Source organism: Phocoena phocoena, chromosome 5 (genome assembly GCF_963924675.1).
Source record: "Phocoena phocoena chromosome 5, mPhoPho1.1, whole genome shotgun sequence".
Classification (NCBI taxonomy): Eukaryota; Metazoa; Chordata; class Mammalia; order Artiodactyla; family Phocoenidae; genus Phocoena; species Phocoena phocoena.
Genome location: NC_089223.1, coordinates 31816206 through 31831375, shown reverse-complemented (window position 1 = coordinate 31831375; position 15170 = coordinate 31816206). Strand labels below are relative to the sequence as shown.

Below are 15170 nucleotides of genomic sequence, written 5' to 3'. Positions count from 1 at the left end.
CTCTGAACTGTACCCAGTAGGTTGGTGATATAATATGTATAAAATAATAATAAATGTATCAATTTATAAATCCACTGGATCGCCACAACATTGGCCACAAATACTTATCCCTAAAGAGAAACCTCGAAACCACAAATCAGGAACTAAATAAAGAGGCGGTCTTACTTCCTTCTCTAGGTCTAGGAAGAAATTTAGAAACACTGAAGTTTTGAAGTAGCTAGAGATTTCATCACTATAAAGCTGGAATCTCTGCATTCTACTCTCCTTGGTGCCCAAACTAGCTATGTACAGTTTGAAAAAGTAGTAGCTCCACAAACAAAGTTTTCATTAACTTCAAGACACTGTCTAAGGAGTGGCTTTTTATCTACCTGGAGGTTATATATCTCCTTTGAGAATCTGATAAAAAGAATGGACATTCTCCCCAGAAAGGAGAACATGCACTGAAAACAAAACTGTGCACTTAATTTCAGGGGTGGGGATGAGGAAGTCCCCTGAAAGTCACTGACCACTAGACCACAGTCCCCAAAGGCATGACCCAGGATTAAGGCAAACTAATTTATCAATTTGAAATGGAATGAAAGTAACTGAGACCGAGATTTTAATCCAGAAAATAAAACAAGATTAGAAACATTTTGTTTTCTCAGCTAATGAGTGTTAGACGTGGTGGCTGGGAGAGGGTGTTGGTCATGTTGAATGGGGAAAACAAAAAAATACAGGACTAACAAAAGAAAAGTGGAATTAAAACAGTGACATGTAGTCTGTTGCATTCACTCTGAGACAGCAGCAATAAAATGGCCAATTCCTGCAGCCTTAACAAGGAACGATTTAAGGTAACCAATTCTGGTGCACACTCCCACGCCAGTGAAGTTAATTAAATGGCAAATGTGAACACACACCTGCCACACTTGCAGGTGAAAGCACAAGTTTAACCAAAGTCCTGCAAATCTTCCATTTTTTCCTTAAGAACCGACTGAGAGAAATTATATGCTTTAATCTAGGAGAAAAAAGGAAGGGAGGGGGCCAGAAATCCTCAAACGTGATGGCTAAAGGATCTGCAGGAAGTGTTAACTACAAACCTTTTGAGATCAAAGGGCTCAAGAGGGAGATGAGAATAAAACAAAGGAAGTAATAATAAAATAAAGTAAAAGGGAAAAGCGTCTAGAAACTGTTCTTAAAACAAAACAAAAACCTCCTTCCTTTTTCCTAGACACGTAAACAGTAGTAACTTGGCAAAGAGGAACGGACGAGACGACGGCACAACTTCCTTCCCAAACTCCAGCATTCCTTGGACGTCCTCGCAAGCAGTCAGGCTTGGGACATGTCACAGGCAAGGCTCCTCCTTGCACCACTGCCCGAGGAACCTCTCGCAGGGACTATCGCTATCTCCCTTCCTCTCACTGCGGGAGAGGAGAAATAGGGGATGCAGGGAAAGAAGGAGAGCAATGAAGGCTGGACACCAAACCTGAAGGTGGCCCGCTCCGAGGCTTAGTCGAGAAAGACCTGGATCCTTCAACCCCTTTCTCTGCTCAATACATGCAAAACCGGGAGGGTGCCGCCCTGGGAGGGCCAGTCTTACCTCTTCACCCGGCTGTTTCGGGGGTACACTCAGGGGGCACAGGAGGAACGAAGGGACAGAAACCCAAGGCCGAATGCCTGGACAGAGAGAGATGGCACACACAGACTAAGGACATAGGTGCCCTGTGGAAGTCCGGAACTGCGAGCCCCAGAGGCAACGTGTCCAGCCCCGCCACCCATCTCCGAGAAGCATTCCCCCGCCTCTTTCCCAGCCGGCCAGCTCCGCCCTCACCTATCTGCAGGGAAGCCGGCAGCTCGCACGTCGAGGATTATCCCTGCCTCTGCTCTCCGGAGTCGCCTCAGCCCTGGCAAGAAGTGAGCGGAAACGCGACCCAGGCCTTTTCCTTCTTCCCCTTCTCCCACGCACCTAGGCTCCTCGGGGGCGGGGAGCAACAGCAGCTGTCACAGCCTCACACTGACCAACCGCCGAGGACACTCAGACCGGCGGCAGCTCCACCAGGCCTACAGCTCTAACACCGAGAGCAGCGGAGCCGGAAGTGAGGGGACCGGAAGTAGCGTTGTCCGTAGCCCTGGACGGCCTCTCTCTCCCTCAGTCTGGCCGGCCCAGCCGCGTCTCGATGGTGCCAGCGCGCTTCCCCCGAGGCCCCCTCCGCCCCGCTCCAGGAGGCGGGCCCCGCCCCTCCCGCTGCGGCCCCTAGCAACCACATCCGGGACTCAGCCGGCGCCTTTGCCCGGGTAATTTTCTGGCTGCGGCTAGATCGCTGGGTGGGGGCGGCTGTGAGCGCGGGTCCAGATGCACCTGCCAGAGCTGGGGGCTTGCCGAAGGGCGCGCCGGCCTGGTCTTGAGTGGTCGGAGGTCCAGGAGCCCTCGGCATCCTTTTCTCACCCACACACCCCAGCCTCAAGTATTAGGCGTCCCCCCAACAGACGGTGAGCCGGTGGCGGGAGGGTGGAGGTGGACGTAGCTCACCGCCTCGCAATCACAGGAGAGCCAGGCTTCTTTCTCAGCTGCCAGAGAGCACGTAGAAGGTTATTTCAGCCCCGTGGGAGGTGGGAGGGTGGAGGGAATGCGGGGTTTAGGGAGCAGACGGGATGCGGGCGCCTCACTCTCTTTCCCCAGTGCCTCTGGCCACGTCACTCACGCCCACCCCCTTCAGGAAGACCAGACCTCCTCGCCCGGCACCCCTGAGTTCTTATTATTTGCTCTATCTTTGTGATCACCTTCTGCTCTGCTCGCTCGCAGACAGTGGGTCCATGATACTGTTCTTTCCTGTTACTGTTTATCCAGAGGACTGATTTCTGCTTTCTTTGCTCGCCCCGTTACTTAAGTAGATCACTGCCCTGTCTACAGAAACCGACGAACAGTCCTTCTCTCAGATCCCTTTGTAGTTTCCTAAGTGGAGGCCCCAATCTGTACTTCGGATATTCTCGCTGTCCCCAGCACTGTATGGCTCTACAGTGGTGCTAGACAAGCCTGAAGCGCAGTTACATGCAGTACATACCGGTGATCCAGCCGAGCGCATCTCCCTTCAAGGTTCCGGACTCCGCTTTTACTTTGACAGCCTTGGGTGCTCATTTTCACCACCATTTCACTTGCAGGAATGCCAAAGGCAACAGTGCACTCCGTGGGACCTACCCCTCTTTAGACCATAATTCTCACCTGCCTTGTCACATTAGTTGACAAGATATTTTTAATGACTAAGTGCCCGAAGGCACCAAATTTGTAGGGAGTTTCAGCGTAGTGAACTGTACATCCCTGTACAGATAATCTTTCCCATATCTGTGACGAGTAGATACCCGTGACACCACCAATATTTCAAAAGTAAATAACAATATTTATTGTCTGAAATCTCCAGGACACCTTCTCTGACAAAAACCGTAATGGAATCCCAAAACATAAATCTGTGGTTAAAGGGCCCTTATCTTAAATGGGTGAATATATATGCCGATTCATTTAACTTAAGTTCTACAGTTTACTGTGGATTTTCCTGTTCAAAGCCATCCTGTTAGGCTTCTCAATTATAAGAAAAGGATTCCAATCTAGGATAATTACTGCTCTTATTATATAGGGACAGAATGGAACTTAGTAGTAGATGGAAAACAGTGAAAGTCTATGCACTTTCTTTGGGAAAAAGGAAGTAGTAGCCATTATTCTTGGGTTTGGGGAAAATTTTTCATACTAACTCAAGACTATTTTAAACCTAACCTTGCTTAGATGGAGACTTTTTTTCATCTCTCTCTCTCTCTCTCTCTCTCTCTCTATCTCTATCTCTATCTCTATCTCCCCCTCTCCCTACAGCTTGGGGACTTCTGCCTGCCCATTCTCCTTAGGAAGAACAGAAGATTACTACTTTTCTTTTAATTGCCATTGTGTTTGGAGAAGTAAGACAAAAAGGGAATAGCTGCCTGTTACATATGCTTATGACATGGGGCTTATCTACTCATTTACCTTTGCGCTGCTATTGGCTATTATTCAGCTTTAGAAAAATCAGGTACCATTTATTCACTTGGCTTGTGGGAAACTGTGGCAGCCTATCTTTTATTTATTGACCGGGAAGGAAAGGAGGCAACGGGTTAAAGGATATTGTTACTTTTCCTTTCTGAGTGAATTAAATGTGCATGCAACCTTTTCTCTTTGCTTTAGATGTTGAATATTGTATTCTGCTTATCAGTATTTCCTTGGAAGAAGAAGGTGCTATTTTTCTTTTCTAGGGGAATTCTGGTAGTGTCACAGTAATTTTATCACTGTTTATTGACAGCTTCCTTTTCATGAAGAGATATTTAGTTACTGATTGCACAGTGTAATTCTCTGGAAATAAACCCTTTATTAGAGGGTACTGATTAATGGAACATTTAAACAAGCCCATGAATAGTCAAATGAGTAGAACATCAGAGTAGAAATTGTTTTAACTAAAAGAAAAAAACCTATTCATAATTCCATTTTCTGGAGTTAACATTCAACATTTTGGTCAGTACCTTTTTTTTCTGTGAGTATTTTTTTCTTCATTTATTTAACAGATCGTTATTAAGAACCTACTGTTTCCTGGGCACTAAGCACTGTAGGGATAGCCATGAGCCTTTGCCCTCATGTAACTTTCAGTGTATGTTGTATTTGTTGGCATACAGTTTTGTATTTTGCTTTTTCCACTTAATATATTATGGAATTTCCATCATATCATTAAATATTCTCCTTCAGTGACTCAATAGTATTTTAGCATATAGATATTCCTTAAGTTAGTTATCTAATCCTTTTTGTTACACATTTGGATTTTTTTTAGTTTTGTCTATAATTATAAAACAACAATATGAGGAACAGTCTTGTGTGGTTGAATTCTTAGATGACTTCCAATGACGTTCACCTTGTATAATTCCCTCCTCTGTGAACATGATAGGATATCATTCCTATGATTATATTATATTACATACAAAAGGAATCTTGCAGATGTAATTTAGGTTATTAATCAGTTGACTTTGAGTTACTCAAAAGGAAGATAATCTGAGTGGTCCTAAACTGACTACGTGAGCCTTATATTTTATTTTATTTTATTGAAGTATAGTTGATTTACAATATTAGTTTCATATGTACAACGTAGTGATTCAATATTTCTATAGATTACACTCCATTTAAAGTTATTACAAAATAATAGCTACATTTCCCTATGCTGTACAATATATCATTGTTGATTATTTATTTTATAAATAGTAGTTTGTATCTCTTAATCCCATACCCCTATCTTGCCCCTCCTCCTTTCCCTCTTCTCAGTGGTAGTCACTAGTTTGTTTTCTATATCTGTGAGTCTGTTTCTGTTTTGTTATATACATTCCCTTGTATATTTTGGATTCCACATAAAAGTGATATCATAGATTATTTGTCTTTCTCTGTCTGACTTATTTCACAAAGCATAATACCCTCTAGGTCCATCCACATTATTGCAAATGGCAGGGTTTCATTCTTTTTTAGGGCTGAGTAATATTCCATTGTATATTTATACCACATCTTTATCCATTCACCTGTTGATGGACACTTAGGTTGCTTCCGTATCCTGGCTATTGTAAATAATGCTGCTAACAACATTGGGGTGTGTGTATCTTTTCATATGAATGTTTTTGTTTTCTTCAGATATATATCCAGCACTGGAATTGCTGGGTCATATGATAGCTCTGTTTCTAGTTTTCTGAGGAACCTCAATACTGTTTTCCACATTGGTTGCATCAATTTACATTCCCACCAACAGTGTACAAAGGTTCCCTTTTATCCACATCCTCGCCAACATTTTTTATTATTTTTGATGATAGCCATTCTGACAGGTGTGATGTGGTATCTCATTGTGGTTTTAATTTGCATTTCCCTGAGTATTAGTGATGTTGAGCATCTTTTCATGTGCCTGTTGGCCATCTGTGTATCTTCTTTGGAAAAATGTCTAATTAGATCTTCTGCCTATTTCTAATTGGGTTGTTTGTTTTTTGATATTGAGTTAATGGGCTGTTTATATATTTTGGATATTAACCCCTTCTTGGTCACATCATTTGCAAATATTTCCTCCCATTCAGTAAGTTGTCTTTTCATTCTGTGTATGGTTTCCTTTGCTGTCCAAAAGCTTTTAAGTTTAATTAGGTTACATGAAACTTTTAAAAGCAGAGCGTTTTCTCCTGCTGGTGGCAGCAGAGGAAATTAGAGAGGTTTGAAGCATGAAAGAGATTTGACGTGAGGAAGGTTCTCTGTTGCTGAAATAAAGAGGTCCACAGGCAAGTACCTGAGGGAGGCTTCCAAGAGCTGAAAGCAGTCTCTGCTCACAGCCAACAAAAAACCCAGGGACCTCAGCCCTGCAACCACAGAAGTTGAATTCTGCAAATAACCTGAATGAATTTGGAAACAGATTCGCCTCCAGCCTCTAGATAAGAGCCCAGTCTGACTGACATCTTGATTTCTGCCCTGTAAGACCCGAAGCAGCGGACTTAGTTAAGCCCACCTGGACTTCTGGCTACAGACTGTAAGATAATAAATGGGTGTTGTTTTAAGCCATTAAATATGTGTTAATTTGTTACACAGCAATAGAAAATAAATATATTTTGTAAGCTAGATTATTTTTACATCTACAATTTTGGGGGGAGGGGATAAAATCCTCAGTATGGACTTGCTGGATAAAACCTATGCACATTTTTAAGGTTGTTATTTATTTATTTATTTATTTATTTATTTTTGGCTGCATTGGGTCTTCGTTGCTGTGCGTGGGCTTTCTCTAGTTGTGGCGAGCAGGGGCTACTCTTCGTTGCAGTGTAGGGGCTTATCGTTGCAGTGGCTTCTCTTGTTGTGGAGCACGGGCTCTAGGCACGCAGACTTCAGTAGTTGTGGCTCACAGGCTCTAGAGCGCAGGCTCAATAGTTGTGGCGCACGGGCTTAGTTGCTCCGCAGAATGCGGGATCTTCCCAGACCGGGGCTCGAACCCGTTTCCCCTGCGTTGGCAGGCAGATTCTTAACCACTGCGCCCCCAGGGAAGCCCCTTTTTTAAGGTTTTTGTACTGTATTGCTAATTTGCCCTCCATAAGCTTTGTACCAATTTATTTAACATAGGTTCCTAGCAACCTATGTTACTGCATCCTGGCAAACACTAGATACTGCTGTTCTGGTAAATAAAAGGAAAAACAAAAAGGTATCTCCTGTTTTGAAGGAAGATTTACATTTCTCTTATTACTGACCATTGTTTTCTTCATTTGGAATTCAGTTGGTAAGTCTTTTTTAGTGAATTGCCTGTTCTTAGTCGTTAGTTAGCTTTACTGTTGACATAGAGAAGGTTGTTCCTAACATGTAGGAACTACATGTTCCTAACATGTAGTACTATTCCTAAAACATGTAATATTTTCAAGGAGTAGAATGATTAATTGAGAGAATGATTAATTAATTGATAGAATGAATATTCTAAGAAATATTAGCTGCTGCCATCACTCCCTGCAAAAAGATGTCCGAGCCATTGTACTGTGGGAGAATGGAAAATGTCAGCTTCATTAATCAGGCAGTATTGGTGCCTTATTCTTTGCTGGGGAAAAAGTTTAGCATGTCTGGTTTGTCATTAGAAGTGTGGTTGTTTCAGGAATAAAGATATATTGCATCTTACCATGGAAAATTGTAGATTTGACTACTGTTCAGGAAGGAAAAATATACTGTTAACTTCAGAAAAAAACTATCTTCCTAAATAAACATATCACTATTTTCAATTTGATCAAGATAATCAGTAATCTCTGATGTGTATATTACATTGCTTTATTTGGGATGGGGTAAGGGAGAAAATTCAAGTCACTTTTCTGTAATCCTTGTTATTTGAGATGATAGGGTTTATTTCTGACAAATGAAATAAGGCAGAAGGGAAAAAGGAAGGAAAGAAGAAAAGAGGAAGAAAGGAAAGAACAGAAAGAAGAAAGAGATTCCCTCTTTCTTTTGGAGAGTAGTTTTGCTTGATTTTTCTTAAGAAATTGGTTCTTGCTACCTAAATTTCTGAAGATTGGTATCTTCCTAATGAGAGCAAGATATTTTTTATTTTGAAATAATGGTAGATTTATAGGAAATTGCAGAAAAATATACAGGGAGGTCCCATATATGAGTAAGATTTTTTTTTTTTTTAGTTGAATGGTCAAATCTTATTTACTTAGAAAGGTCAGACCACCCTAACAGTTGGATATGGAATGTGGTTGCTATTTGTGTCCACAGAATTCATAATGGCTGTTCTCCTATGGAGGCCTGATATTGCTTCTTGGGGTGGGGGTAGGTTTGGATAGGCATTGGAAATGCTGAGTTGGCTTGGTGCTGGGGGCATAGAATGTGCCCCTGTTAGAGGAGCCACACCATGTAATTCAAGGACACTAATATAGTGAAAAGAATGTAGACTTGACATTAGAAAGCCTGGATTCTGGACTGCATTCAACCACATTATAACTGTATGAGCTTTGAATCCACTTTTACCTCCCTCCCGCATTGTTTGGAATACAGGAAATCAAGCAGTTTAGAAACTAACACTCTAGGCTCTCATAATTATTTTTAAGACCTTTTTTTTTGCAATAACAGCAACAACGAAAACTCCTTTACTGGTTGTATTTCCTATAATAAAAATCACTTCTTTGATTTTGATGACAAAGGCAGAGGAATTTTAACAAAGTTTTGTGCCAAAAAAAAAAAAAAAATGCATGTGTCATCTTGAAACCTCGGAGGACAGAGAAAAATTAGAGGAATGGAGTGCCCACACTCTCACAGGGAAGTAACACGGGTTCATCAAATTAGCTTGTTTCCTTGGCCTGCGGGAGACCCAAAGACTGTGGTTTCCGGTAGGGGTGATGCTACCTGGGAAGGTCGAGGCGAGCCCACCTGGGGCCCTGTGACTGTTCTCACAGTACTATTTGGCTTAAGAAGAGCTCTGCTTTCAGTGTATGTTTTAGGTGGGATTCTTGCTTCTATTCGAAGTACGATTTCATTAAATCTCTGAATTTTATAGATTGACACAGATGAAAGGAACATTAGAGAGAAGACAATGATGCTGAGATCATCAAACATTTATTGAACACTCTGTAAGGTGCAAAATACTGTGCTAAGTGCTTTACACCATCTCACTGCATGTTCAATTACCCCACGAGGTACGTGCTGTAGTTACCCTTATTTTACAAATAAGGGTGCCAAGGCTTCAGATGGTTAAATAAACTACCCAGGATCACATTCAGTACTAAATGTCAGAGTCACTTGTCAGTTCGGGTGTGTCTGGCACCAAAGCCCATCTCCTTACACTATGATAAGCCCTTTATTTTACAGATAAAGAAGTGGAAGTCCTGAGAGGTTAAGACCATGGTCACTCTCATTCTAACTCTTCGTCTAGGTCTTTTTCTGCATTATATCTTCTAAGTAATTTGTTTATTCCTATGCATTTTGTCAAGTATTTTTGGCCTTTGTGCATCCAGCTAATGTGTCAAATTGATTTAAAGTTACTAGATTTTTAAGCATTTAGACAGAACAAGATTTCGATTTTTAAAATTTGTAATGGAATCCCTTGGTTTGATTTTTAGTGAAGCATTTTGTACCAGACTCCTATAAAAGAGACACTGTCTCCCATGTGCTATTAAAAGTTGGACATTATGACCACTGTCTGACTGTGTTTTTCTTTTAGAGAAGTCAGAGGGGGCAGTGTGTGACTTCATGGAAAAAATAGCCACCAAAGATCTATCCAGCAGCATTTTTAGTTCTTTAATTTTGGTAAGCTCACACTTTCAAAACAGATTAAATTTGTCTGATTTATTTCAGAAGTATATATTACAAAGCATTTAAAGGCAAGTGAGAATTCAGAGTCTCAGAGCAGAGCTAGAGAGCTTTTCACAGAGACACCATTTAGGAGGTAAGCATTTCTCCTGGAAGCTTTAGTTATTGTATTTTTAGAAATATGTTCCCATTCTTTTCATTATTATCAAAAGCATAACTAATTAGTATAAATATCTTTTGATATTCAGTTGACATATCATTGTTAAAATTGTTGTTTTGTTTTTTTTTAATATTTCAAGAGATGGAGGATATCGTCAAGTCCTAGAAGGGTTCTACCATTTTCTTCTCCATCCTAAAGAGACTTGGAAATTAATGGGTAACATTTTGCATGAAATTACTGGATGCTTTTCTTCTTATCTCTGAGGCCTTCTGTGGAGAATTAAGAGGAGGTTGAATGCACGCATGGATAAAATGGATCATCTTAAAGGATTGACGTTCCAAAAATACATCAGCAGGACTGGACAGGTTTGACATAATGAGATTTCTATTTTAGCTTGACTTCTGGAACTCCGAATAAACTATAAACTGAGCTACACAAGGTCCTGGGGAGGAAGTTTCTCTTCTAAAATATTCTAGCTGCAGATAACATTTTTCTTATTCAGATCCTTTGAGGAAATTATTTACTCATTCATTTTCTGAGGAATACGACTATTAGACACTTACGACTTTTAATACATGAAGTGGAATAGAAAGCAGCAACTTGTATCATACTGGAAAATAAATTTTCATCAAGAAACAGACCCAGAAAGAGAAGACATCTCTACATAAGCACAGGGTGAGATGGCAGAGGCTCCTGTGGATGCCTCAACTCTGCCCGTAACTGTGAAGAAAAAGAAAAGTCTATCCATTGAAGAAAAGATCGACATCATAAATGCAGTAGAAAGTGGTAAGAAAAAAGCAGAGATTGCAGCTGAATATGGAATAAAGAAAAATTCATTGTCTTCTATTATGAAGAATAAAGACAAGGTTCTAGAAGCCTTTGAATCTCTGAGATTTGATCCAAAGAGAAAAAGACTGAGAACTGCTTTTTACACAGATCTGGAAGAGGCACTAATGAGGTGGTATCGAATCGCCCAGTGTCTGAATGTACCAGTTAATGGTCCAATGTTGCGTCTAAAAGCTAATGATTTTGCCCAGAAACTGGGACATAATGATTTTAAGTGCAGCAATGGTTGGCTGGATCGCTTTAAATCCAGGTATGGTTTAGTATTCAGAGCTCAACCTGTAGAAGCTACAGGTGTATCAGTAGACCCTTCAGATGTCTGGCACCAAAACATACTTCCTTATTATTTAAATGATTATCATCCTAAAAATGTTTTTAATGTAAAAGAGACTGGGCTGCTTTATCGAATGTTGCCTACAAATACATTTGCATTTAAAGGGGAAACATGCTCAATTGGCAAGTTATGCAAAGACCGAATAACTCTGGTGGTTGGGACAAACATGGACGGCTCAGAGAAGCTTCCTTTGCTTATCATTGGAAAGAACAGAAATCCACATTGTTTCAAAGGCGTAAAATCATTGCCTGTGTATTATGAAGCTAACAAAATGGCACGGATGACCTCAGTTGTCTTTGAACAATGGATGCGGAAGCTTGATGAGAAATTTCAAGCCCAGCAAAGAAGAGTGGTGATTTTTGTTGAATCGTTTCCTGCACATCCAGAGGTAAAAAACCTAAAATCCATTGAGTTAGCGTTCTTTCCATCATGTTTATCTTCCAAACTTATAGCCATGAAACAAGGTGTTATTAAAAGCCTTAAAATCAAATATCGACATTGTCTCATTAAGAAATTTTTAAGCTCTGTTGAAGGCAGCAAAGAATTTATGTTTTCCCTGCTAGATGCAGTTGATACCTTGCATCTCTGTTGGAGGGCTGTCACCCCAGAGACTATTGTTAAGAGCTACGAAGAGGCAGGATTCAAATCTCAAAAGGGAGAAAGTGACAAGACAAATGCAGAGACGGACACTGGTCTTGATTTGGTTGTCCATGCCCAGGCGGCAGGAGTGGAATTTCCTGAAGGCTTATCCATAGAAGAGTACGCTGGCCTGGATGATGATTTAGAGACATGTGAAGCAGCACCAAGTGATGATGCTGTGTGGACCAAAGAAAGTAAATCAGATGAAACTGGATTTTATACTTCTGACGAAGAGGATGATGGTGGATCTCTGGGAACCGAACTCCCTTTACCATCAAAAAATGTGGCAATAACCGCTTTAGATACTCTGAAAAGTTTTCTTAGAAGTCAAGATATGAATGATGAGCTTCATAATTCTTTAGCAGACCTTGAAATTTTTATTAACTCTTTATCATCTAAGTAATTATTTATTGTATAACATCTGAAGATAATAGCTTTTTGTAATACATTTTACTGTTTAAGGTATGTGAAGGGAAAATACTACTTAAACCTAAAAAATGAAAAACTAGTAATCTTTGGTTTAATTGCAAATGTCTTTAGTCTGAAGAGCAAAGTTCCCTAGGTAGATTAAATAATAAGTAAGTAAATGAAAAATATGAATTTCAATTTAGTAAGGTTTTGGGGAGCAGAAAGTGAATTTCAGAGGCCTTGTACCTGAAACATACAGCGTATATGTCAAAAATAAAAAGAACTCTCCAGCTGTTTGATTCATACAGGTTGAACTGGTGATTGCTATTTTCTGTTTTTTATGAAGTTCAGGTCATGTTCTAGGATATTTTAATTTATCTACCTCATCTAAGAAACAAAATATCTATCTATTGGTTAGATATTTAGTTTTATAAACATATATTCTAACTAGACTTAAATATCAAGTGTTAATTTTAAATTATTTTTCTCATAACTAGCTAATCATCCTAATAAAAACTATGAAAAATTACTGAAAATAAAATCTGACCCAATTATATACCGATATGATTAAAAATGTGTCTAACTTTCAAGTTATTTCTATATAAGATCAAATAAAAGACTATGACCTTATCAGATTTTTTTTAATCATCTATAACCAGAAGGTGATATGGGTTCTTCCTAAATATTTGTATGTATATGTGTGTGTTTAAATAGAAAAGTACATTATTAAAACATGTATTAAACTCTTACGATATTTATATTTTAATAAGATTACTCTTAAAAAGTAAATATGAATATACATATGCAGTTACTAAAAAAGAAAATGTCTTACGTAGTTCTTAGATAGTTTTCCGATTTTAAGAGCTGAAACTTTTAATCTGTAATGTTGAATTTTTTGGATTTTACTGAATTTTATTTTCAGGAAAAACTGATTGTTCTTTCAGCATATTTTGATTTTTTTTTTTTTTTTTTTTTTTTCAAATCCAGTGGGTAACATTTTGGATTAGCTTTCTGTTTGGGGAAGTTTTGTCTTCAGAATGTTTTAAAATGTTGTATGAAATTATTTATATTCCATCCATAAAATAGTCTTTAACCAACAGAAAAATATAACAATATGTCAGACTTTACTGTTGTTAAATTTTAAATACTACGTTTATTTAACTTATTACATCTAATTTAGTGTTCCCTTTGAAAAGTATTTTGAAAAAGTATAAAACATTATACAGATGATTTTTATTCTGAATTATCATTAATCTGCCAACACAAGACACATTTGGAAGGAAATATTTATAGAAAGTATTTTTATTTTCCACTGTTGGTTTACTTTGCTTTTGAGATTTAGTTACAGTAAGCCTTAAAAATATATTAATATTAAGAAAGTTTCTTTTAGAGTGAAATACGGATTATTTAAATTTAATTAAAAGCATTTTTATTAATGATTTGATTTAAAATGTTAAAGTGGTGGAATCATGGACTTAAATCATGGACGTTGATCTGTCTTAAGAGCCCCACCCGTAACCAAAGTACTTGGTGTATACTGAGCCCTCAATAAATTTTTTCTCTTTCTTTCTCCACTTCATACCATTTTGATATCAAATATTTTATTTAATCATTCCAGATATTTTATGACATAAGAATTATTATCTCCATTTTTACAGATGAGGAAATTAAAACCTGGAAAGATGACTTGGTTAAAATCTCAGGACCAAAACTAAAATGCAGTAGTTCCCCATCACCTCGTCCTGTGTTCTTCTAACTATATACCACAATACTTCTTTTCTATACTCTATAAAAGAAAATTCTGTTGTTTTTTTTCCCTTGAGTTTAGGGCCCCGAGGTCAAAGTATTTCAGAAAATACCCTGCCTGGATCTTTGCTGATAGCTGTATTCATTAACATCTCTCCTGAGAACATTGTTGCTAATAAAATACCAGGAACTTTTGATTTGGTAATTCTGTACCACTTTAACACAGAGGTTCCAGTGGAGTTCTAATGAAAATATTTAGAACAACTTTAATATTCCCAAAGTACCTACTCCTTTTTCCTCTGTATGACATCATCCATTTTTTACTTCTGGGGCATAATAAATCTAAAGGTGATAAAATAAGACAAAGCTCCTATAAAGAATAAGCAAAAGATACCTGCAGATTTAAATTCAAAGATAAACTTTTAAGTTGTTGATGACGTGCATGCTTCTGTGTAGTTTACAAGATATATAGATTTAAATCATTCTCAGAACAAAAGTTTTAAAAAGTCACTTTTCCTAAGACAGTCACTACTGCTTGCCTCACTCCTGATTTATCTTCTCTATACACAGTCAATACAAAGTTGGGACTAAATGTCACTTGCCTTTTCAAAGAACTTGATTTGCAATTCACTCATTTTTCAATTAAATGTGGCATTATTTTCATTATTCTTCCTTATAAATTCCTACTGTTTCAACAGTGTTTTTACCTGTTTCTACTTCATCAAGCAACATACCTTGTGTTGAATTTGGGACATGGTTTCACTCCACTAGTAAGAGGTTTGGTTCAGGATAAAGTAGGACAATGAGTAAATCAAGGCCTGTGGGTTTCATGTTACATGCCTGGCTTCTTACTTGGACCTAATATCAAATGTTAAACCTCCCTCTTAGTGTATACAAAGCAGTATAATTGGAAGGGGGAGTAAAGTAGGAGAGGAAGAGTCGAAGGAGAGCTTGCCATGCAAACATGTCAGATGTCAAGAGAAGCCCTCTCAATCACTGGCCCAGCAGGGGCATGGTAGAGACAGGCAGATAGAGGTTTGCCTCTAGGAAGGATGACACCACACATCTGCCCAGAGGTTCAGAGTCCAGTGGTGGGCTGGATCTTTGGGGGCACTAAAAGCTACTTGGGCTGAGGACAGAGTGGTATAAGGCAGCCAGACAGCTACCCTAGCTGCTGAGAGAAGATCCCATGAGAGAAAGGCCTAGGTTAGGGGCCACGATATGCATACAATTAAGTTCTAAGAAAACATTTCATTCGCTGGAATATATTA

The 15170-nt window shown here is 39.0% G+C and overlaps 2 protein-coding genes across 3 annotated transcripts in view; one reads left to right on the top strand and one right to left on the bottom strand.

Annotated features, from left to right (window-relative positions):
• The window catches only part of ARFIP1 (ADP ribosylation factor interacting protein 1), a 130071-nt gene extending 127994 nt beyond the window's left edge, over positions 1–2077 (bottom strand). Inside the window, exon 1 of one of the 2 annotated variants that reach the window (XM_065877102.1) lies at positions 1943–2077. The gene's annotated coding sequence lies outside the window, so the exon portion shown is untranslated. Of the gene's footprint in view, positions 1–1807 lie in introns of both variants that reach the window. The other variant, XM_065877103.1, reaches the window with a different exon arrangement.
• Positions 2078–10609: 8532 nt separating this feature from the next.
• TIGD4 (tigger transposable element derived 4) lies at positions 10610–12940 on the top strand. The gene has a single exon (XM_065878171.1). It carries the CDS (start codon positions 10610–10612, stop codon positions 12146–12148), a length of 1539 nt encoding a protein of 512 aa, XP_065734243.1. The 3' UTR covers positions 12149–12940.
• Positions 12941–15170: the final 2230 nt, after the last annotated feature.